The 24,844-nt window shown below is 42.0% G+C and overlaps 1 protein-coding gene across 2 annotated transcripts in view; it reads left to right on the top strand.

The window, feature by feature from the left end:
• The first annotated feature begins 341 nt into the window (after positions 1–341).
• LOC149445147 (cytochrome P450 2G1-like) overlaps positions 342–24,844 on the top strand; it is a 57,526-nt gene continuing 33,023 nt past the window's right edge. The window contains exons 1-4 of one of the 2 annotated variants that reach the window (XM_089654204.1): positions 342–519; positions 5,946–6,035; positions 6,276–6,357; positions 15,212–15,446. In XM_089654204.1, the coding sequence (XP_089510330.1) occupies positions 15,276–15,446 (171 nt within the window). In that variant the 5' untranslated portion in view covers positions 342–519; positions 5,946–6,035; positions 6,276–6,357; positions 15,212–15,275. The remainder of the gene's footprint in view (positions 520–5,945; positions 6,036–6,275; positions 6,358–15,211; positions 15,447–24,844) is intronic. The other variant, XM_089654203.1, reaches the window with a different exon arrangement.

Genomic DNA, 24,844 nt, shown 5'->3' with positions numbered 1-24,844 from the left:
AACACTTTGACTGCAGCAGGAAACGATCAGGTCTTCAGCCCTGCCAGACTGGATTGTGTTGTGTGACAGAGCTGTGTAAATCTCAGAACTGAATGGACAGAAATAAAAAACCATTTGGCAGCATCCTTACGTGTATTTAGTTGTTGACCTGGAGCTCAGATTTAATGTTAGCACAACAGTAACAATTTAGAACATGTGCTTGGTGACAATACACTATACGTTCCCTTTAAGTATGTTATATAATCCTTTTGTCTAAATCGCTTTAGGGAAGTTTAATTCCATCCATGTAATAACATGTAAGATCTACTTCATCACATCCCAAAAGGCATTCACTGCTCAGATCAGCATTCTCCCTCACTCAGGATGGAGCTTCTCACTTAGGTTCCTGGCATCCTGTGTCTCTACACATGGAAGTACATGTACAGGAAAATCAACTTACCTCCCAGACCTACCCCACTGCCTTTTGTTGGGAACCTTCTTCAACTTAATCCAGGGCATCTGATGGATTCCTTGAAGGAGGTAAGTGAAAGCAGAAAAGTATATGTTACCATCACCAGTGCTACTACAAGGTCATCTATTGACAAGGGCAAACATGGCAGATTGCGGAGAAGTTTGAGCATTGCGTGTCAGCAAAAATCCCCTCCCCCAAAAAATCAAGCACTAGTTTGCATGCTTACCCCCTAAGCATAAATCCCCTCTTCCTCCCAGTACAAATCTGCCTCCTGCTAAAATCCCCCCTCTAATCAGCAAAAAACTCTGCCCCCCCCCATCTCCTCCCAGCTCAAATCCTCTCTCCTCCCATATGCCCCAAGAACAAATACCTCCCCCCCACCAAAAAAAAAAAGCAAAAATCCTTTAACCTTCAAATTTCCCGTCAGAGCACAAATCCCCCCCTCCAAATTTCCTCTCCAAGCTCAAATATTTTCCCCCCACTCCTAATCCTTCCCTCCCAACACAAATTCCCCTACTCCAATGCCCCATCCTAGCATGAAAACATTCCTGTATCATTTCACATACCATATTTTTTGCTCCATAAGACGCACTTTTTTCCCCCAAAAAAAGGAGGGAAAATGTCAGTGCGTCTTATGGAGCGAATATAGAGCGGCCGGTCCGGTATTTTCACCGCCGCCGTGTCAGAATACCGGGCCGGCCGCTCAGCTCTGCAGTGGGACCTTACCTGTTCCTCTATCCAGCGGCGCGCTGTCTTCCCGGCTTCTGTAGTGTGCGTGACAGCCGGGTCCCAAGTGGGCATGCACAAGAAGCGGTGCTCTTTGTGAATGGTAAGGCGGTACCTGGGACACATGACAGATCCCAGAAGCCGCCGGACCAATCACAAAGCGCAGCGCTTCTCGCGCATGCGCACTGGGCATCGGGCTGTCCGCCGAGCGCCCACACTACAGAAGTCGGGTAGACAGCGCGCGGCTGGATAGAGGAACAGGTAAGATCAAAGAAAAACTCTCAATTTCAGGTACCCGCTCCCCCTCCCTCCCCAAAGGTCAGCAGTCATCTCCTGTACTGTCCACAGTCTCTGGTCATCCCTGTACTGTCTGCAGTCACTGGTCATCCCTGTACTGTCCGCAATCACTGGTCATCCCTGTACTGTCCGCGGTCTCTGGTCATCCCTGTACTGTCCGCAGTCACTGGTCATCCCTGTACTGTCCGCAGTCTCTGGTCATCTCCTGTACTGTCCGCAGTCTCTGGTCATCTCCTCTACTATGTCTGCAGTCCATTAGTTCAGAATTTTTTTTTTCCTGTTTTCTGCCTCTAAAACCTAGGGTGCGTCTTATGGTCAGGTGCGTCTTATGGAGCGAAAAATACGGTACATTTTGTCCCGAGTGCTTTGTCCTGTGCCCTGCCTGCATTTTGACTGTTCTTTCTGCCTGGAAACTGAGAAACGTCCATGGTGTCCAAAAAGCGTCCCTTTAGGTCAAAAGCGGTTTTAGACCAGCTAGAGAACAGCGATAGTAAATCAGAACCACTTGCAGAATTGAGTGATAATGATTCGTGGGGGAAATTCGTCATCAGACACTGAAAACGATTTTGCGATTTTGCTCAGTGATGTGCGAACTTGGCGCTATATTTCAAATTTCAGTGTTTTTGGTTTGATTATATTATTGAATTATATTATTTATTTTATCCTACCCAGGATGTTTACTAGAGTCTTGTTTGGACAGATTTCAGTGAGTTATTCCTAAAAATTACAGCCTACAATAAAAAAAATACATATTTCTATGCAAAATAATGGTACCACTTTCAGCACCAAAAATCTGAAATAATCATACCGCCAGGGAGGTTAATGAATTTTTGTTCATTCTCAATATTATCCTATACTAGTATACACCTGTGAGCTTGAGAACATCTGTGCACCAGTTATTATTTTCATTATACTTGGCACATTAACAGCATTATTTTCTGCTGGCATATGGCTCCCAAAAACGCCAACAAAAAAAGTGTGCAAAACTCCCCTCCCCCAAAAAAAATCAAGCATTAATTTGCATGCTTACCCCCTAAGCATAAATCCCCTCTTCCTCCCAGTACAAATCTGCCTCCTGCTAAAATCCCCCCTCTAATCAGCAAAAATCTCTGCCCTCCCATCTCCTCCCAGCTCAAATCCTCTCTCTTCCCATATGCCCCAAGAACAAATACCCGCCCCCCCCCAAAAAAAAAAAAAGCAAAAATCCTCTAACCTTCAAATTTCCCCTCAGAGCACAAATCCCCCCTCCAAATCTCCTCTCCAAGCTCAAATCTTTTCCCCCCACTTCTAATCCTCCCCTCCCAGCACAAATTCCCCTACTCCAATCCCCCATCCTAGCATAAAATCCTCCCCCCAAGATTTCCCCTCCTAGCACAAATACCCCCTCCAATCATCCCTACTAGCACAATCCCCATCCCTAAAAAAATGTCCCCTCCTCTCCTCTACCATTTTTTATAACCTTTACAAGCACAAACACCCCAAATCTCCCATCCTCATACAAATACTCTTCTCCCGTCCCCCCTCCCAACACAAAGTTCCCCAAATCACCACTCCTAGCACACCTCCCCAAATTTTCCTTCCTAGAACAATTCTTGCCCCACCCTCAAATTCTCCCTCCCAGTACAAGTCTCCTCCCCTCAAACTCCTCATGGTGCCCCTCCACCTCACATGATACCACAGTGCCCGGGGCAGTAGGCCCTCCTGCCCATCCCTTGTCCTGGCCCTGACCATCACAAACCCTTTTTTTGGAACAGGCAATATAGATTTATATTTCCACAATAACGTGTATACAGTATATTGCTTTGGACTAGATTTCATATTGCTGGGATATTGCCGAGCGCAAAATTGTTGCGGCGTCAGTAAAGTATGCACTGGTGCGATACCTGCAAGTGCAAATGGGTGCATGGCTGTGTTATCAGTTAGTGCTTGTGATTGGATGATGGAAATCAGCAAAGCTTCCCCACACTCACTAAGCTCTGGAGAACATGAGTGCAACCGTACTTGCCTTTAGTAAATCAACCCCTTTATGTAGTGCACTCCCATTAGCCCACATGTAATTGCCCCTAGCATGAAAAGGCCATTTGACTACATTTGCCTTACAGAGCAAAGGTTCCCAGTCCTCCACTAACTTCACTATAAAATATTCCACTAGTATAATATGTTACATGCAAAATGTCTCTTGCATTTTAGATGAAGGAGAATTATGGGGATGTATATGCTATACATCTTGATCCACAGAGGATCGTTGTCCTAAGTGGCTATGATGCTGTGAAAGAATCTCTAGTTGACCAAGGTGATGTGTTTGGAATGAGAGTTCTAATGCCATCTGTAGAGCAATATTTCAAAGGTCATGGTAAGTCATGTCACAGCTACTTTTATCATCTGTTCATAAGTTCATTGAGAGTCTAAACAACATTAGGATCTAATGCCATTCCTGACCCAACTTTGTCTATCAAAAAAATCTGACACTTTGCCTATTCCCTTTAGCTCTCCTTGGGCATGGTCTCTTCACTGGGTTTGTTGGTTATGTCTATGAAACTTTAGCATCATTTAAATATTTATTTCAGGCTTAGAACACTGTAATGGTGAGTGTTGGAAGCAGCTCAGTTGTTTCTCAGTTCAGACCCTCAGAATTTTTGGCGTGGGGAAAAGAAGAAATAATTGAAGAAGAAGCTCAATTTCTGGTGGAGGCCCTATAGGGGAATCCTTGACATGTGGATCTTAAGATAGAAACCACGGGATAAAATCTACACAGCTTGGTCACATTTACAGGCTGTAAATAAAAAATGTTTTTACCAACTTTATTAATTAAATATAATGTATTCCTAATAACTAGAGTATTCCTATGATACAAGAACTGTACCAAAAGTAGCAAAAGTGAGCATAAACTCTTTATTAACTTACATAGGTCATTCACATGTTGGTGGAGTAACTCTTCCTTAGCTGAAACTCTTCTTTTTCATTGTAGGTAAATAATGGATTCCAAACAGAAGCAACATGCGGTCATTGCGGTCTGCAGGTGCAGGCTGTCCAACATCCACAGAAGGCTACAGAATGTTTATGGAGATGACACCATTGACAAGAGCAACGTCTTGTCATTGGTGACTCTTGCCATTAGTGTTATCTCCATAAACATTCTGTAGACTTCCAGCCTGCACCCTTCCTTGGTCAAGAACTCAATGACAGTACATAACTTCTCCTTGAAATCCAAAATATATCTAAAATGAAAAAGAAGTAGAAGAAATGTTACTATACAGGAAGAGTTACTCTACTAATGTGAAATTTGAACGACATATGTAAGGTAATAAAAAAGGTTATGCCCACTTTTGCGGTACTTTTAGTAAAGCCCTCGTACATGGCCAGTAAGGGGACTGTAGGCTGGTTGATCAGTTAGATTTCAAATATATCTGACAAACCACTTGATCGCACTCACACCCGATATGCCTAATTTATTTACAGAATTAATCATATAAGAAAATACTTAAAAAGGACCTGTATTTGGTTTGTTCAGGACAAAAAAAAAGCTTGTTGAATATCAGGCTTAGTGGAGTGTCTGTAAATAAGATTCCATGCTGCCCACGAAAAAAAACAGCACTTCTGGGTAGGGGGAACACCAGACTCTCTCTCCTACTTTCCACATTACAGTGCACAATGCTTGAGTGCCAAATTGCTAGGCATGGGAGCTTGCACTTTGGGAAGGGGAAAGTCCTTTGCAATGTGTAAGCTCTGGTGGCATAGTTTAAGGAGAGGGAGTAACAAGGGATTGTGTATAAGGGATTAAAAGGGTTTTAAGCATTTGCTTTTTTCTAGTCAAGGAAAAATTGAATACAAATATCTTTTTTTATTCTCAATATAGCAAGCATGTTTTAACCTCCTCGGCGGTATGATTCTTTCCGATTTTTGGTGCTGAAAGCGGTACCATTTTTTTGCATGGAAATATGTGGTTTTTTATTGTAGGCTGTAATTTTTAGGAATAACTCACTGAAATCTGTCCGAACAAGAGTCTAGTAAACATCCCAGATATGATAAAACTTGAAACACAAAATCATAAATTATAATTTAATAAATAATCATAAAAAATAATAATATAATAATAATAAATTTAATTCAATAATATAATCAAACCAAAAACACTGAAATTTGAAATACAGAGGCAAATTCGCACATCGCTGAGCAAAGTTGCAAAATCGTTTTCAGTGCCTGATGACGAATTTCCCCACGAATCATTATCACTCAATTCTGCAAGTGGTTCTGATTTACTATCGCTGTTCTAAAACCGCTTTTGATGTAAAGGGACGCTTTTTGGACGCCATGGACTTTTCTAAGTTTCCAGGCAGAAAGAACAGTCAAAATGCAGGCAGGGCACAGGACAAAGCAGTAGGGACAAAATGTATGTGAAATGCATTGAAACAGCAATGACAGCAAAAATGACATTTTTTTAAAAATTTCAAATTTCCCGCCGACGTCACAGGGACTGGAACACGGAAGGCGGATGCCGGCATCGGCCAGAGGAGATGGCCGGGGACACTGCAGGGGACACATCGTGGGAGCGAAGGACAAGGTAAGTGCTGCAGGGACCCCCTGAGCAACGCCACATGGTAAGCCCGAGTGTAGCTCGGGGTTACCGCTCTTGGTATTGAAATTTTACCCCGAGCTACACTCGGGAACACCGCTAAGGAGGTTAAAGTTGTTCCTGACATCTTGTGCTAAAAAGCATGTATAAATGAATCCAAGCAGTGCATCCCCCTTTCGTACAATTCTGTCTGTGTTAAGTGGTAGCTGTTTTCTTTTTCCATTCCAGGTGTGCCCGTCAACCCCACAATATACTGCAGTCAGGTGTCTGCTAACATCATGTGCTCTATAATCTATGACAAAAGATACAGGTATGAAGACCCCGATTTTCAAAGACTGCTTCACATTGTGTATGACATGTTTGAGTCCCTGTCCTCCTTCTGGGGTCAGGTATTTAGGCAACTCATTTTGTGCATTATCAGAATCAAATCTATTTACTAAAGTGTATTTATACAAAAATTGGACAAAAAGACAAATCTGAGTAGCATACTGGAAGACTTAAAAAAACTGTGGGACCTCCACCCACAGTGCCTAAGTGAAGGTGACATCACCATTAATAAGACCATAAGTACATGCTGGTTGGAATCCCTACTATCCTAAATGCCAATGCAGCTCTACACCTCAGCCTCCAGGCTGAGGTGTAGAGCTGCATTGGCACTCAGGATAGTAGGGATTCCAACATAATAAAAACTCATCTATTGAGCAATGAACATTTTAACTTGAAACTGCCTTAGCCAATTCTAGCATGGATTTATGTACATGAAAGCTACATTCAATGCCGTTCCTTGGGCTATGCTCCAACATGTTTCGCCCCACCCACCAGGGCTTAATTATCAGGGTCATGGGTCACATGTATACATTTATACTAGGATCGGCTAAGGCGAGTCCGTTTCAAAGCTAAACTGTGACATCATCATTCTTCCAGCAAGATCCCGGGGAATGATAAGTAACCCGAATCACACTGCAGGAGTAACTTCTCATTTTGGGTTTGGGTAACTTCTGAGATTTTGGCTATTTAGCATTCACAAGATCTAATTGGAAGGATGATGATATCACCCCCCTGCATTATGGAAATGGGGGCTAAAATAACTTTTTTGCCCACGGTTTTTTCTTTTACTTTTCTGTAGCATTTAGGCATGCTTAAATGAGATTAACAGGATGTTCACAATAAACACCTTAAGTTACCACATCAGCATTGATTGTAATAACAATAAAAACAATAATTATATCTGACAATCCAATACAATCTCTTTTATGTTGTGAGTGCTGCCAGTCTGCTGGCCATCTCTTTCCACGCCTTCCTGGATTCCCTGCATGCTTTGCAGCATCTCCTGTGCTCTTTACATTCAATTTTTATAGGGACTACATATTCCATGATACCTTGCTGTCTGCAAGCAGTGATTCTTCTACTGACTCTGCCTCCTGAAACTCCTCCTCTCAGCATCACCATAGTTCAGAAGGCAGGCTCTGTGAAATGCGTGGCCCAGCAGTGCCTACTCACAGGGTATAGTGATTACATGTCACAGAATACAGGAATATATCCTATATATATGGGGCCCCCGGGCAATAGGGGATCATGGGACCCCTGTGTCCTTGCCTAAACTCAAAAAAGCCTATGAAAAAGGTACCAGGGGCATCGCATGGGGCCCCTTACTGACCCCGGGCCCTTGGGCAGTGCCCGAGTTTCCAAATGGTCAGTCCGCCCCTGCGCAAGCAAATATTCTGACAGGTCTGCATCAATGATCTAGTGATCACTGGCGCAATGCTTTCCAGACTCCTGCAGACAGAAATAATAAATGCACTTTTTTTTACCTGCAAAGAAATGTGCATTTATTACGGTATTTTTTCCTAAAAGGTGACCTTATCCTTTAATATATTTTGTGGTGGGACAATGCTTTTGCTGTGTCTTATCTCTGTTTTTTTTTCCTTTTTCCCATCCCCTACATCTCTTCTTACATTCTGCTAAATCTTTGTAACAGTACTGCTTAGACCTGAAGAAGGGGACATTCCCCGAAAACTTGTCCTCAAAATTGTATGTTAGTGCAAATAAAAAAAGTATCACGGACAGTACTCAATTGTTTCTGTCGCAAGTGCACTAATACGGCTACAATCAACTCAGTATATTAACAATCTGTAGAAATCTTCCCTAGTATGGTGCCATCTGCTGGTTTCTTTTGTAACTATTTTTGCAATTCATTCATATGTTTATGTATAACGAATGATGATTTTTTTTTCCTTTTTTTTATGTTTAGTCATTATTGTTATCTTTAAATTCAGATATAAAGTATGTTTTCATTATTATTATAAATTATGTTTTTCTTTATTTCTGTTGTATTTTGATATAGGTTTTACTTATAGTTAAAAATATTTGACTTCTAATTCTAAAGTAATGCTAACCTGGCCATTGTTACAACTTTCTAATCTTTATTAAGGTCTGTGCTTATAAACACACAAGGTTCATACACTATATTGCCAAAAGTATAGGGACACCTCCAAATCATTGCATTCAGATATTCCAATCCTCTCCATGGCCACAGATGTATAAAATCATCACCTAGACATGCAGACTGCTTCTACTAACATTTGTGAAAGAATGGGTCGCTCTCAGGAGCTCAGTGACTCCAAGCGTGGTACCGTGATAGGTTGCCACCTGTGCAATAAGTCCATCCATGACATTTCCTGGCTACTAAATATTCCAACTGCTAGTGGTATTATAACAAAGTGGAAGCAACTGAGAACAACACCAATTCAGCCACGAAGTGGTAGGCCACGTAAAATGACAGAGAGTTGTCAGCGTGTGCTCACAGTGTGCAGAAGTCACCAATTGTCAGCAAAGTCAATAGCTATAGACCTCCAAGCTTCATGTGGCCTTCAATTCAGCACAATAACAGTGCGTAGAGAGCTTCATGGAATGGGTTTCCATGGCCGGGCAGCTGCATCCAAGCCTTACATCACCAAGTGCAATGCAAAGCATCGGATGCAGTGGTGTAAAGCACACCACCACTGGACTCTAGAGCAGTGGAGATGTGTAGAGTGACGAATCACACTTCTCTGTCTGGCAATCTGATGGACTGTCTGGGTTTGGCGGTTGCCAGGAGAACGGTACTTGCCTGACTGCATTGTGCTAAGTGTAAAATTTGGTGGAGGGGGGATTATGGTGTGGGGTTGTTTTTCAGGGGTTGGGCTTACCCCCCCTAGCTCCAGTGAAGGGCACTCTTAAGGGTCAGCAAACCAAGACATTTTGGACCATTTTATGCTCCCAACTTTGTGTGAAGAGTTTGGGGATGGCCCCTTCCTGTTCCAACATGACTGCACACCAGTGCACAAAGCAAGGTCCATATAGACATGGATGAGAGAGTTTGCGGTGGAGGAACTTGACTGGCCTGCACAGAGTCCTGACCTCAACCCAATAGAACACCTTTGGGATGAATTAGAGCGGAGACTGTGAGCCAGGCCTTCTCATCCGCCAGCAGTGCCCGACCTCACAAATGCACTTCTGGAAGAATGGTCCAACCTTCCCATAGACACCTTCCTAAACCTTGTGGACGGCCTTCCCAGAAGAGTTGAAGCTGTTATAGCTGCAAAGGGCGGGGCCAACTCAATATTGAATCCTACGGACTAAGACTGGGATACCATTAAAGTTCATGTGCGTGTAAAGGCAGGCGTCCCAGTATTTTGGCAATATAGTATGTATACAGTGCCTTGAAAAAGTATTCCTACCCCTTCAAATTTTCCACATTTTGTCATGTTACAACCAAAAATTTAAATATATTTTATTGGGATTTAATGTGATAGACCAACACAAAGTGGCACATAATTGTGAAGTGGAAGGAAAAAGATAAATGGTTTTCAAATTTTTTAAAAATAGATTAAAAGTGTGGAGTGCATTTGTATTCAGCCTTCCTGAGTCAATACATTGTAGAACCACCATTTGCTGCAATTTCAGCTACAAGTCTTTTTGGGGATGTCTCTACCAGCTTTGCACATCTAGAGAGTGGAATTTTTGGCCATTTTTCTTTGCATAATAGCTCAAGCTCTGTCAGATTGGATGGAGAGCGTCTGTGAACAGCAATTTGCATGTCTTGCCACAGATTCTCAATTGGATTTGTCTGGACTTTGACTGGACCATTCTAACACATGAATACAGTATATACAAGTAATTTTGCAGTTCCGGGTAGGGGGCGCATGCGAGCCAGCGTTCCTGCTGAAAAAAAGAGACCTGCTTATATACAGGTGAAACTCGAAAAATTAGAATATCGTGCAAAAGTTCATTTATTTCAGTAATGCAACTTAAAAGGTGAAACTAATATATGAGATAGACTCATTACATGCAAAGCAAGATAGTTCAAGCCGGGATTTGTCATAATTGTGATGATTATGGCTTACAGCTCATGAAAACCCCAAATCCACAATCTCAGAAAATTAGAATATTACATGCAATCAGTAGAACAAGGATTGTACATAGAACAATATCAGACCTCTGAAAAGTATAAGCATGCATATGTACTCAGTACTTGGTTTGGGCCCCTTTTGCAGCAATTACTACCTCAATGCGGCGTGGCATGGAAGCTATCAGCCTGTGGCACTGCTGAGGTGTTATGGAAGACCAGGATGCTTCAATAGCGGCCTTCAGCTCTTCTGCATTGTTCGGTCTCATGTCTCTCATCTTTCTCTTGGCAATGCCCAATAGATCCTCATTGGGATCAGGTCAGGCGAGTTTGCTGGCCAATCAAGCCCAGTAATCCCACGGTCATTGAACCAGGTTTTGGTGCTTTTGGCAGTGTGGGCAGGTGCCAAGTCCTGCTGGAAAATGAAGTCAGCATCCCCATAAAGCTCATCTACGGAAGGAAGCATGAAGTGCTCCAAAATCTCCTGGTAGACGGCTGGGTTGATCCTGGACTTAATGAAGCACAGTGGACCAACACCAGCAGATGACATGGCTCCCCAAATCAACACAGACTGTGGAAACTTCACACTGGACTTCAAGCATCTTGCAGTGTGTGCCTCTCCATTCTTCCTCCATACTCTGGGTCCTTGGTTTCCAAATGAAATGCAAAAGTTGCTCTCATCAGAAAAGAGGACTTTGGACCACTGAGCAACAGACCAGGTCTGTTTTTCTTTAGCCCAGGTAAGACGCTTCTGGCGTTTTTTGTTCAGGAGCGGCTTGACAAGAGGAATACAACATTTGAAGCCCATGTCCAGGGTGTGTGGTGGCTCTTGATGCACTGACTCCAGCCTCAGTCCACTCCTTATGAAAGTCCCCAACACTTTTGAATGGCCTTTTCCTGACAATCCTCTCCAGGCTGCGGTCATCCCTGCTGCTTGTGCACCTTTTTCTTCCACACTTTTCCCTTCCACATAACTTTCTATTAATGTGCTTTGACACAGCACTTTGGGAACATCCAACTTCTTTTGCAATTACCTTTTGAGGCTTTCCCTCCTTATGGAGGGTGTCAATGATGGTTTTCTGCACAACAGTCAGGTCAGCAGTCTTTCTCATGATTGTGATTCCTACTGAACCAGACTGAGAGACCATTTAAAGGCTCAGAAACCCTTTGCAGGTGTTATGGCTTAATTGGCTGATTAGAGTGGGACACTTTGAGCCGAGAATATTGCACCTTTTCACAATATTCTAATTTTTTGAGATTGTGGATTTGGGGTTTTCATGAGCTATAAGCCATAATCATCACAATTATGACAAATCATGGCTTGAACTATCTTGCTTTAGATGTAATGAGTCTATCTCATATATTAGTTTCACCTTTTAAGTTGCATTACTGAAATAAATGAACTTTTGCACTATATTCTAATTTTTTGAGTTTCACCTGTATCTGCCTAGAATTCAGCTTAAAGGATAAGTTCACCTTTTGTAATATGTTACGTACACCCATATTCATGGTGTACCATGTAACATGTTACGAACGGACCCCTCCCCGATCCCCGTTGTGACAGTTAGCGGGGGACCTTCTCCCCGTTAGCTGTCATAAATTAGAAAAAAGTGGCCGTACGGAGCTTCGGCCGCCTGGTCGCATCACTCATTCACAGAGTTCTGTGAATAAGAACACTACAAGTTCTGAATGAACTACCAAGGACCTGTAGTTCTGAATGTACTACCAAGGACCTGTAGTTCTGAATGTACTACCACAGTGCTGTCTAGTGCCATTGTAGTTCATTCAGCTTCCTGTCAGTAAGTATCTGCTTGCCCTTACTGGATATACGAGCAAGCAGATGCAGTAACAGGTCATAGGACAACCTGCATGGCACCAGTGATCTGCCGATCTGGTGCAATGTTTTAGAGCAGGGGTGTCAAACTGGCGGCCCTCCAGCTGTTGTGAAACTACAAGTCCCATCATGCTTCTGCCTTTGGGAGTCATGCTTGCAACTGTCAATCTTGCAATGCCTCATGGGACTTGTAGTTTGGCAGCTGGAGGGTTTGACACCTGTGCTTTAGAGGCTCTAGAAGCAAAAAATAAATGCACATTTTTTTACCTGCAAACAAAATGTACATTTATTATTTTTTGTTAAAAGTCGAACTTATCCTTTAAGGACCATGCCTGTTCTGACACTTTAAAAATAAGTAAAAATATATTTTTATTTTTTGCTAGAAAATCACTTAGATTCCCCAAACATTATATATATTTTTTAGAGAATAAAATGGCGGTGGTTGCAATTTATTATGTCACACGGTATTTACGCAACACTTTTTGAAACGCAATTTTTTTTGTAATACACTTTAATGATTTAAGAAAACACAATACATAACCCATGTTTTTGTAATATATGAAAGATGATGTTAAACTGAGTAAATAGATACCTAACATGTCATGCTTTGTGCATACTTGTGGAACGGAGCCAAACTACAATACTTGAAAATCTCCATAGGCCACGCTTTAACATTTTTTACAGGTTACCAGTTTAGAGTTACAGAGAAGGTAAAACAAAAATAAAAACATTGGTCTAATGCTTTCCAAATAAAAATGACATTGTTTACATCAGCTGTGAACTGGATGTGATGTCATGATGCCGCTCCCAGCCTCCTAGGTCATAGAGCTGAGCAGAGGCCATCTTTCCTCTGTTAATCTCTATAGCTAGCTGCTGCAAATGCCAGATCAGTTTGCAGGTTTCCCAATGAGCCAGGTATGCCCAAGAACCAGGCAGGAGGCTAATCAGCCACTTGGATCACTTTTAGCAGCTGAAAACTTTAATACCGGGGTTGTGGCATCTAGCTGCAACCATAACCCCAGTATTCCACTACAAAAACATGACGTATTTTCCCAGTTAGGCGGTCAGCAAGTGGTTGTAATTTTTTATATGGCATAGATTATTACAAGCTTGAAAATCACTTGTGCTGCAGTGTTTATATGGTAACAAGAAGCATCTGGTAGGAGGAGAGATCGGAATAACAGACAGAAGAGCCAATCAGTCTGCTGACTGTCATAGACTAGGGATGGACCAAGACCTGCAGGTGTTACTCAATTGCCCAAAAAAAGGTCTTCTGCTCTGCTAGACCGGGCTGCTTTGTGTGGCAGAGCTGTGTGAATCTCAGAACCGAATGGACATAAATATACAGTAAATCCTTTGGCAGCTTCCTTATATATTATGACAGTGTGACGCTCTGTCATTGTGGAAATGATCAGGAAAAGGACACAGGGTTTACACATTTGCTGGGGACAGGACTAGAGAGCATTTATTATAAGTGGAGAAAACTCTGTATTTTGGTATTTCCGGATGGGGCTACATAGTTTGGAGAATCCAAAGAGTCTTGGGTGGGATGGAATCTCCAACTCAGTGTCCAGGTGTTGTGGACAACCAAAAGGGTGTGTGCCCAGGTGCACATAGCCCCGATAATGATGGTCTGTTTAGAGTGGAAGATGGAGTGAGTTGGAGCTATTGAGAGGGAGACTCTGTGAAGATAGATTCTGTGTGCATTAAGAAGCTCATAGCTGTGTGTGTGTGTCAAAAAAACTCAAGGTTGTGTGCATCAAAGAATCTTGGGACTGTGTGCGTCCAAGAAGCCCAAGGCTGTGTGCGTCCAAGAAGCCCAAGGCTGTGTGCGTCCAAGAAGCCCAAGGCTGTGTGCGTCCAAGAAGCCCAAGGCTGTGTGCATGGAATAGCCAGTGATCTAGGACAGTGGTCTCCAAACTGCAGCCCGAGGGCTGGATGCGGCCCTTTGCTAGCCTAAATCTGGCCCTTGGAGCACTGTTCCTAGCACTGAAACCAAAAGCGGGGCATAATTCCCCCAACTGACACCTACGATGGGACACTATTCTTCCCACTAATTACAATGATGGGGCCCTATTCCATCCGCTACCATCAATGATGGGCCAATATTCCTTCCAGTGATAGCAATGATGGGGCACTACTCCTCCTCCTACTGGACTATGCAACTGAACACCACACCTGAGACCTTGTTTACTCTCACTGATGTTGGCCCTGAGACTTTTTCTACTCCCCTAAAGTGTGAAGGACAGTAAACTGGCCCTTTGTTTGGAATGTTTGGAGACCCCCGGTCTAGGAAACTAAAAAAAAAAAAGAGGGACTGCTGACCAGAGAGCCAGATGGCTCAGTATTTTTAATTAACCTTCTGTGTGGGAAAGCTTATGTTGGACTTTTGTTTTGGTTTTTTTTGCCTTTAATAAACCTGGGCTACCCGACCCTTAAATATAGTTCCTGTCTGCCGTGGACTCACTATTGAAAACGCATTTTCTACTGAGCTAGACCTCCCCCACGTAACAGTATTTAGTACTGGCCTGGAATTCAGCTATAACACCCCGGTCCTATCAAACCCGACTTTGAAACTGACACGATTTCAAAGTCGGGTGACATGCCGATCTCAGATGTGATTTGCAGGACATCTGACACAGATGTCTATGCAAATTGCACCAAAAGTAGTGCATGTACTACTTTATAAATCGGTGCCAAGTCGGAAACCACACCAACACGACCGTTCTAATTGCAGACAATAGGGTGCGACTTGCCATGCGATATGCAAATTGCATGTCAATTCGCATCCAGTGTGACCTGGGTGTAAGGTTAGCACAACAATAGCAACTCAAAAGGTGCTTGGTGACAATCCACTATACTTTCCTTTTAAGAAGGTAAACTAATTCTTTTGTCTAAATAGCTTTAGGGAAGTTTTAATTACCGACCTGTATTTACATGCAGGACCTACTTCATCACCATCCCAGAAGACGTTCACTGCACAGATCAGCATTCTCACTGACTCAGGATGGAGCTTCTCACTCTGCTCCTGATATTCTTGGTTTCTGGCATCCTGTGTCTCTACACATGGAAGTACATGTACAGGAAAAGCAACTTACCTCCCGGACCTACCCCACTGCCTTTTTTGGGGAATCTTCTTCAAGTTAAACCAGGGCATCTGATGGATTCCTTGAAGAAGGTAAGTGAAAGCTGCAAACTGCATGTTACCATCACAAACCTCTTTTTGTACAAGGTAGTATATATTTACTATTGCACAATAAAAGGTATGTATGGCTATGGACTAGTGTGACCATTTATTGAATGATATGAATATGGATGTGACTGTGTCAGTGTTATCAAGTACAGAAATGCACATTGCTGTGGTACTGGTGAGTGAAAGTGCATATTGTTGTGTCAGTGAGTGCAAAAGTACGCACTGGCACGGTATCTGCAATTGCAAGCGGTCGCATAGATGCCAGCTAGTGCAGAAATGTGTAGATGTATAGTTTTGGTTTCCCTTTTTTCTTTTTTTTTTCGTTCAGCCAATCTGCTGATTCATTTAAAAAAAAAAAAAAATTCCCCCATGCACACAAGCAAGGTGGATGGTGGACTCTTCCCCAATGTGCTATTGTATTCTGACAGCAGGGACTGGGGACTCTCCACTGTCAGAATACAGTGATCAGCGCTGCAGCCAATTGGCTACAGCCATTGATCGATTTAAAGATTTCCTACATCCTGTTCAACAAAAGTCGATCATTGGATTGTTTTTTTTGAGTGGGAACAGCCATATGTTTACAAACCCATTTACTTGTAAATGTTAGGCACAATACAATAAAGAAGCAGCAAGGTCATACAGCTCGCATAACCACTTGCCCTCCAGACAGGGGCGTACTGACCATTCGAGCACTGCCCAAGGGCCCGGGGTCAGTAAGGGGGCCCCATGAAATTCCCCTGGTACTTTTTTTTTTTATAGGCTTTTTTGGGGTGTTTTTTGAGTGTGGGCAAGGACACAGGGGTCCCATGATCCCCTATTGCCCAGGGGCCCCATGAGTTGTCAGTCCGCCCCTGTCTCCAGAGGATTTACCCCATTCATGACCAGGCCATTTTTTGCTTTTCAGTGCTGCATTATTTCAACTGGTAATTACGCGCTCATGCATAGCTGTAACCAAACGAATTTGTCAATTTTTTAACAGAAATAGAGCTTTCTTTTGGTGGTATTTGGTCACTCTGGGGTTTTTTTTGTTTTGCTTTTTTTTGCTATAAACAAAAGACCAAAATGTTTTTTAAAAAAAATATTTTCTCATTTGTTAGAAAAAAATATCCAATAAACTCAAATTTCATCATACATTTAGCCCAAAATGTATTTTGCTATGTTTTTGGTAAGAAAAAAAATCCCAATAAGTGTAGATTAATTGGTGTAAAAGTGATAGCGTCTACAAACTATGGTATAGATACTGGAATTTACGCCATTTTTTGCTATACAGCGCTGCACTAGTTTAACTGACAATTGCGCTGTCATGCAATGCTGTACGTAAATGAAATTTGTCATTTTTTCACACAAATAGAACTTTCTTTTGGTGGTATTTGATTACCTCTGGGTTTTTTTTATCTTTTGCGCTATAAACCAAAAAAGACCAAGAATATTGGGAAAAAAATCCCAATTAGTTTTCTAATTTGTCATAAAAAATATCAAATAGACTCACAGTTCATCATAAATTTAGGCCAAAATGTATTTTGCTACATGTCTTTGGTAAAAAAAAAAATTCTCAGTAACAGTTTGTGTGAAAGTTATAGCATCTACAAACTATAGTATAGATACTGGAATTTACGTAGCTTTTACTTTGACTGCCTGTCACATTTCAGGTGCGAAAATGCCAGGGCAGAACACACGCCCCCAAATTACCCATTTTTGGAAAGTAGACACCCTAAGTTATCTGCTGAGTGGCATAGTGAGTCCATGGAAATGTTTTTTTTTTCCACAAGTTTTTTGTGACTTTTTATTTTTTATTTAATTTTTTTTTGTACATAAAGTTGTCATTTAAATGGTATATTGCTCACACAAGCCATGAGTATATTTGGAATTACACCCCAAAATACATTCCGCTTCTTCTACCAAGTATGGGGATACCACATGTGTGAGACTTTTTGGGAGCCTAGTCACATACAGGAGCCTGAAATCTAATGACCAATTTGAAAGCCTCACTACCTATCAGTTTTGGAGGCCCTGAAATGCCAGGATAGCACCAACTCCCCCCCAATCAGTGAGGCTTCCCCTTCATGCTCATCTGACATACTCAGAATCCTGTAAACCTCTTCACTAGAGTACCTTTCTTTGGACATTTTGGCCACTTTATTTATAGGTACCTAGTGCGACTCACGAGAAAAAGAGCACCTGTTTGTCATGACTGCTTAAACCGCTACAAAAAAAAAAAAAAATTACCTGCTAGTGAAAGCAGAGATCAGGCCTGATTTTGCTAACCCTGCAGTTTTGTGTGCAATGTATCAAGTGACCGTGATGTATTGACACTGCACTTGCTGGGTGAAAAGGGGGGGGGGCCCTAAGCATAGGGGCTAAACGCAGGTGTCAGGGCTGATTCTGCTAACGCTGCGTTTTTGGGGACACTATACTATTGTGAATGCTAGTATAGTGCTGATCTGATCAAAGATATTGATTAGTTCAGACACTATACTAGCAATGGAGGTTTACTGTGTATGTGAGCGTGTTCCTGGCAATCATAGGGTTAAATGTGATGACTGATGTAGTGGCGGGCAGTCTGACGCTATCTGGGAGGGATTCTAATGCTAGCTGAAGTCACTTGTGACCAGGAGCGGACTAATAACTCATGGGGTCCCCGGGCAATAGGGGATCATGGGGCCCTGTGTCCTTGCCTAAACTCAAAAAAGGCTATGAAAAAGGTACCAGGGGCATCTCATGGGGCCCCCTACTGACCCCGGGCCCTCGGGCAGTGCCAGAGTTTCCAAATGGTCAGTCCGCCCCTGCTTGTGACACTAATACAGTGATCAGTAAAAAAAAATCTGTACACTGTACTAATGACACTGGGAAGTGAAGGGATTAACTGGGGGGGGCAACCAGAGGGTTAAATGTGACCTAGCAGTGCTTTTACTGTAAGGTTTAGAGATTTTAACCCACGTGGATCAGCTTTCTTCTCTCTCTGGAACGGAATGTGCTCCAGGGAGAGAAAATTGCATTATTTCCTTTGCCTGTGTAATGTAAACACATGCACAGGATGATCTGTGAGAGTAGGGATCACTCAGTAGATCCAAGCCAAACATCACTTACCTGAATCTGCTGACCGGTGCAGCACCGAATTACAGCATCAGCGTCCAAGTGCACCCCCTACCACGGCGGGAACGTGGATCACGTGTGTATAGATAAGTGATTTTGCGCAGGGAATATGCCCTGTAGCAGTAAAACAAAAATACAGAAACTTGAAGCATACGTTTACATTATTGTAACAATGATGAGGCACAATAAGATTCAATAGCAAAGTTTAAATAAAGTGGAGTACACACCATCTGCAAGTCATAAGCATTGTATAAGGTTCTGAAAAAAAAAGGATCAGAATTGCATAAAAGTAACAAAGCAGTATAAACATAGTAAATGTAAATTATTATTATTATTATACAGTATTTATATAGCGCCAAAGGGTATGCTCAGCGCTGTACAGTAGCAGGGGGACATAACATGAGACAAGACAGTAACAATACACGGGCTTGTATAGATAGGCCCTGAACCGGAAGTGGTGTCATGATGTCAGCCTCCTAGGTCATAGAGATGATCAGAAGGCATCTTTCCTCTACTAATCTCTATGACCAGCTACTATAACCACCATTGAAAAATGTTCACAACACAAAAGTGTTGTTGGGAAACCCATGTATCCCAGTAAGTAGAGAAATGAGGCATTTTGGAATGTAAAGTATAGAAAATTCTTTCAATTAACATGATAGTGTATAATAATTTACAGAAAAAGGATAACTGAAGATTTTCAGTGTAGGGCTATGGCCCAAAGAGTAGCAGTGCAAAGGGTGTGGATGAGCTTAAAAAATGGCCACTGCCTCAGTCTATAACTGGCCTTCACAGTAAGGAGGGCATGGAAGGGCAACGCATATCAAACAGCAAAAAAGACAAATTTCCAGCTGTAACTTTCTAGCCAGCTTGCAAACAAACCAAATTAACCCGTCTAACAGTGTGCGTTAAAAACAGGGGTTTGCAAATACATACGTAAGCTACAGAGCCTTGTCATGGCACCCCGATGTTCTGTAGTTCCTAACTCTACAAATGTAAGGGCCCCCATAGTAGAGGCACATGTATTTAATGGATAGAAGGGCAGATTTTAAAGGGCAGATTAACCTAAGGGAGCCCACCCCTCCTTAAAGGTACAGGAGCACACTGGACACCCAGCTAAGGTGTCCAGTGCGCCCCCTCGACCAACAAATCAATAGTACAAAAAATGGCCGCTGCCCCAGTCTATAACTGGCCTTCACAGAAAGGAGCACATGGAAGGGCGAATCATGTCAAACAACAAAAAAATAAAAATTCCAAGCTCTAACTTGCCAGCCAGCTTGGAAACAAACCAAATTAACCTAACAGTATGCGTTAAAAACAGGGGTTCAACATGGGTGAAACAAAGAATTGATTCCAGGGATCCATCTGAAATGTTCGCGTTGATATCAGAAATTTTATGCTACACTGGTTGCATTTTGTTGCACAACCAGAAAATATGAATTGGAGATTGCCTAGATGGGATGCCCCTAAAACATAGATCTGACGCATTAGGAAAGATAGCATGAAGCTTAACCAGAGTATAGTACCATCTGGTGAGGAGCGCAAGTGCAGTTTCCCGATGATTAGCAATTTAGTGCATTTACACAAATTACCTAGCATGTCCTCTCAGTCTATAGGAGTAAAGGGAATGGCCATAGATCAAAATGCAGCCAGTCCCTGCTGAATCAGGCAAATGTCCATCCATCTATGGCCAGCTTTACATTATACAGAAGTGCACATCATTGTGGTGTTGGAGGCAAAAGTGCATGTTGTTGCAATACTGGCAAGTGAAGAAAAGCATATACTGTAGTTGCAATGTTGGTGACTGGTGAAAAGCCCGTGATTGCAAAATGGCAAGGGCTGAAATGTATTTACAATGTTGGTGACTAAGGAAAAGCCCACTGTTGCAATATTGACAAGTGCAGAAGAGTCCATTGCCACAATTTTGGCAAGTGCAGGAAAGCACATTGTTGCAAAGTTGACTAATACAGAAAATCTCATAGTTGTAATGTTGGTAAGTGGGGGGAAAAAACCCACCATTGCAATGTTGGCATGTTGTTGCAATGTTTGCAATTGCAGAAAAACATGTCCTGATTTGGGTAGGGCTGAGAGGGTGGAGTGATACTGAACAGAATTAAGCACATTAAACATAATAAATCACTAGGACACGCATTTTTTTTTTTTCATTGAAATGTTATGGCCACAGATTTTATTAACCACTTGAGCCCCGGAAGATTTTACCCCCTTCAGGAGCAGGCCATTTTTTGCTATTGGGCACTGAGCTATCTTAACTGGAGATCGTGCGTTCATGTAACACCGTACTGCAATTAAATTTTATTTATTTTTTTCATACATACAGTAGATCTTTCTTTTGGTGGTATTCGATCACCACTAGGTTTTATTTTTTATTATATAAATAAAAACAAATTGAAAACATTTTTTTTTTGCTAGAAAGCATATGTAATAAAAAAAAAATCACATTTCTTCATAAATTTAGGCCAAAATGTATTCTGCTACATGTCTTTGGTGAAAAAAATACCAATATGTGTGTGTATTGGTTTGTGTGAAAGTTAGAAAAAAAAATATATAAATATATACACACACAGGTGAAACTCGAAAAATTAGAATATCATGCAAAAGTTCATTTATTTCAGTAATGCAACTTAAAAGGTGAAACTATTATATGAGATAAACTCATTACATGCAAAGCAAGATAGTTCAAGCCGTGATTTTTCATAATTCTGCAAATTCTAAAATTCTAATTCTTCGAGTTTCACGTGTGTGTGTGTGTGTGTGGTATGTGTGTATATATGTGTGTGTGTGTGTGTGTGTGTGTATATATGAATATATGTATATGTGTGTATATGTATATGTGTGTATATATATATATATATATATATATATATATATATATATACAGGACTTGAAAAAGCCGCTCGCCAAATGCGAGGAGAAATTCCTCTGTGGCGAGTACAGATGAAGAAGCATGGAGCGACTGCACATGTGCTCCAAGCGCCTCATTGTGAAGCCGAGTTCTGGTATACAACTTCAGGATTTCACAGCATCGCCATTACAGTGGCAGCGTCGCTGAGGGGACACGTGCAGGAGAGGTCCGCTCTCCTGCGCTGAGAGGAGACACCCTTTCCACCGCCTTGGGGGACATGAGGCCCGCTTTCCACCACCTTGGGGGACATGGGTAAGGTTTGTGCCTGGCTAGTAGGTCTGGACTCAAAATTTTAACCCCTGTATGTATGTGTGTGTGTGTGTGTATGTTTGTGTGTGTGTGTATATGTATGTGTGTGTGTGTGTGTGTGTATATATGTATATATATTTATATATAATTAGTGGGACTTTGGTAGCGTGGCGTGAAATCTGACACTTTGTGGGAACTAACTGACACAAATATAGTGATTAGTGCTAATAATATACACTGTCACTGTACTAATCACACTGGCTGGGAGGGGGTTAACATCTTGGGTTAATCAAGGGGTTAACTGTGTGCCTAACAAGTGTTAATGTGTGTAGTATGTGCTGCTTTTCACTACAAATCAATTTGTTTCTTTTCCCTTTGCAGGTGAAAGAAACAGTGATTTTATTTTTTTTTCTTTGTTCAGAGCCCTGTGTTTGTCAGCTCTGGGCTGTAATTTAACGCAGCCAATTAGCAGGTCCCGTTCATGAATCATTGGCCAGAATCTGTGTCCAATCTCAGGGAAGTACTGTGCCCCCAACTAGGAATCCGCTTCCAATGTACAGGTACATTATTGAAGATGCCTGACACCATGACGTGGGCAAGCCTGGTGTCTGGCTGTGAGCGGGACCTGATGCTGAGTTGTGGCCAATGTCTGTACTGGGCTGCGGGCGGGGTCTGATTACTTTGCTGCACACTCCCTATGAACATGCACACATGAAAGTACTTATCAGTGCTATTGTAACAGAAACCTATAGAATTATTTCACCTGCTGTAATGCAAGGCTGGACACAAGAACCAAGAGCAAATCACACACGCAATACACAGGTACGTTTTAGCCAGCACTTACACCATTATTCTAAGCATGTAAGAGACACTCTACCAAGTGTACACCTGCCCTGGCATGCAGCATTCACTCAGCACCCCAAGAAATAACAGAATCCAACTGCAATATTCTTGTACTGTCAAAACTTTCACTTTTATTATCACGCAACACACAGGAGGATATATCTGATGGTTGTTCCAATCTACATAATAACACACATTAATAGTAATGTGAGTATCACAGCATGAAATAAACACATTTTTGACAGCGTTACAGCATAGAATTAATGCATTAGCAAAGCTACAGGAAGAAAGGAAAGAAAAAACCCCATCAGAACCATAGCGCACAGGAGATTGTGGAGAAGCCTAGGACACGATCGAGACCGATGAGTCCATACAGCGTTGGCAAATCTCCCAGCGTCAGAGCATCCCCTTTCGCATGGGAGGGCTTCTAGTCCCACCATGTAAAAGCCTCTTCTTGGCAACATTCCCAAACCGGCACTCCCACTTCATGAAGTGTCACTTAGAAAACATTGAAAGGTCCCATGAGGTAACAAGAGTCACACCCAGCCACTTTACTGGACAAAAAACTCCTTAACTTATACCCCCAATCCTAATGAAACATCTCTTTCTACACAAACAACTTCTTATCTACTCTTAACTTAAAGATTTCTAACTTCTCAAACAAGTAAACATTTTTAAGTGCACAAACAAGTTCTTAAACTGCGCAAACAACGCTTATCTATCTTAAGTCGTTCTAATGTCTTGTGACTCTGTAATTTTCCCTTGGCCTAGAGAAATTACGTCAATATCATTTCTCATGCTTCTGGCATATGGGCAACGATCCTTTATTGTAAAAATTCCCCAAGAAACAAAGGGTCCAAGGCCAAAACATTTCATACGCATTACACCTGCGCATGCCGAGCCTGAATACTTGTGATTCTAGCTGCTATAGGGTGACCAAGAGTCACAAGACCCACACAGGACTACAGACATTTCAAGCAATTGCAGGAAAAACAGGTTCTTGATCTTGGCAGGTGTTTAGTGTTCTCCCTTGCCAGAGTCTTTTCAGCTTGTGCGGCTTACTTATTACCTCGGAGTATTTGGTAACCATTCCCACATGGGCATAAACCTTTCAAATTGGGTTCCAGCATCAATTTCTATGAGGGATGCATTTCTGTCTACAATCTCTAGATGGTAATATTATCCCAAATATCATAGGTCAACTACTGTATATCAAAAGCTCAGGCCTCTGATTCTTATTGACAGAATTACAGTTAAGCTTGGGTTCTGTGTTTGACAAGTGTTCCTCTAAAACAATGGGAACAGCTAAAAATGTGTATTTACTCTGCCATTAGTTTATATTGCACACATATACCATAATAGTATCTATTTCCCATTGTATTAGAGGACATCAAAGCTAGTCTTGTCCAAACTGTGCAATTTTATGTGATCAATTGCAGAGAAATGCAAAGAAAGGCAATACTGGAAGAATGCAAAAGTGTGACATATGCTGTGCTCAATAGTTATTAGTTGTAAAACCTGAAGATTTTTTACCATTATGCATTCTATGCATGACTGTAAAACCCTTCAGTATGCAGCCCTGACCCCACAGTCCCCTCACCCCTCCTAATATTTACCTAAGCCTGATCTCAATCCAGCGATGTGCATGAGTGGCTGTTTCCTGGCTCTCTGCCTCCTCAGTGGCTCAGAGACAGCAGTGGGGGCCAATGACTCCCACTGCTGTCAGTCACAGCCAGTGAAGAGGGAGCAGGGGTGGGGCCAAGTCCCATACTGTGTGTCTTATGGACAGAGTGGGGCTCTTGAGCGAGAATGCATGAGTGCCACCATAGGAAGCAGCTTGCTATGGGGGCACTCGGCAGGGGAGGAGATCGAACCGCTGGCAGGGGACACGGGAAGAGGAGGATCAGGGCTGCTCACTGCAAAACCCTTGCACAGAGCATGTAAGTATTGCAATGTTTGTTTTTTTTAATTTAAAAAACATATAAGACTTTAATATTACTTTGGAGTGATAAGGTTTATTTGTGGAGCATGGTATTTTATGAAGTATTTTATATAAATGAAGAAGCATGTGTGTGTGTGTATGTATGTGTGTGTATGTATGTATGTATATATATATATATGTATGTGTGTGTGTATATATATATATATATATATATATATATATATATATTCATGTTCCAATATACAATACATCCATGACTCCAATCACTGCAGCACCACAGCAGACTTTATGTAGTGCTCTCTCATTGGCCCACATGAAATTGCCCCTACAACG

Source organism: Staurois parvus, unplaced genomic scaffold (assembly GCF_062004578.1).
Source record: "Staurois parvus isolate SC_StPar_1 unplaced genomic scaffold, SC_StPar_1.0 ptg000746l, whole genome shotgun sequence".
NCBI lineage: Eukaryota > Metazoa > Chordata > Amphibia > Anura > Ranidae > Staurois > Staurois parvus.
This window is presented reverse-complemented; position numbering and strand designations above follow the sequence as displayed.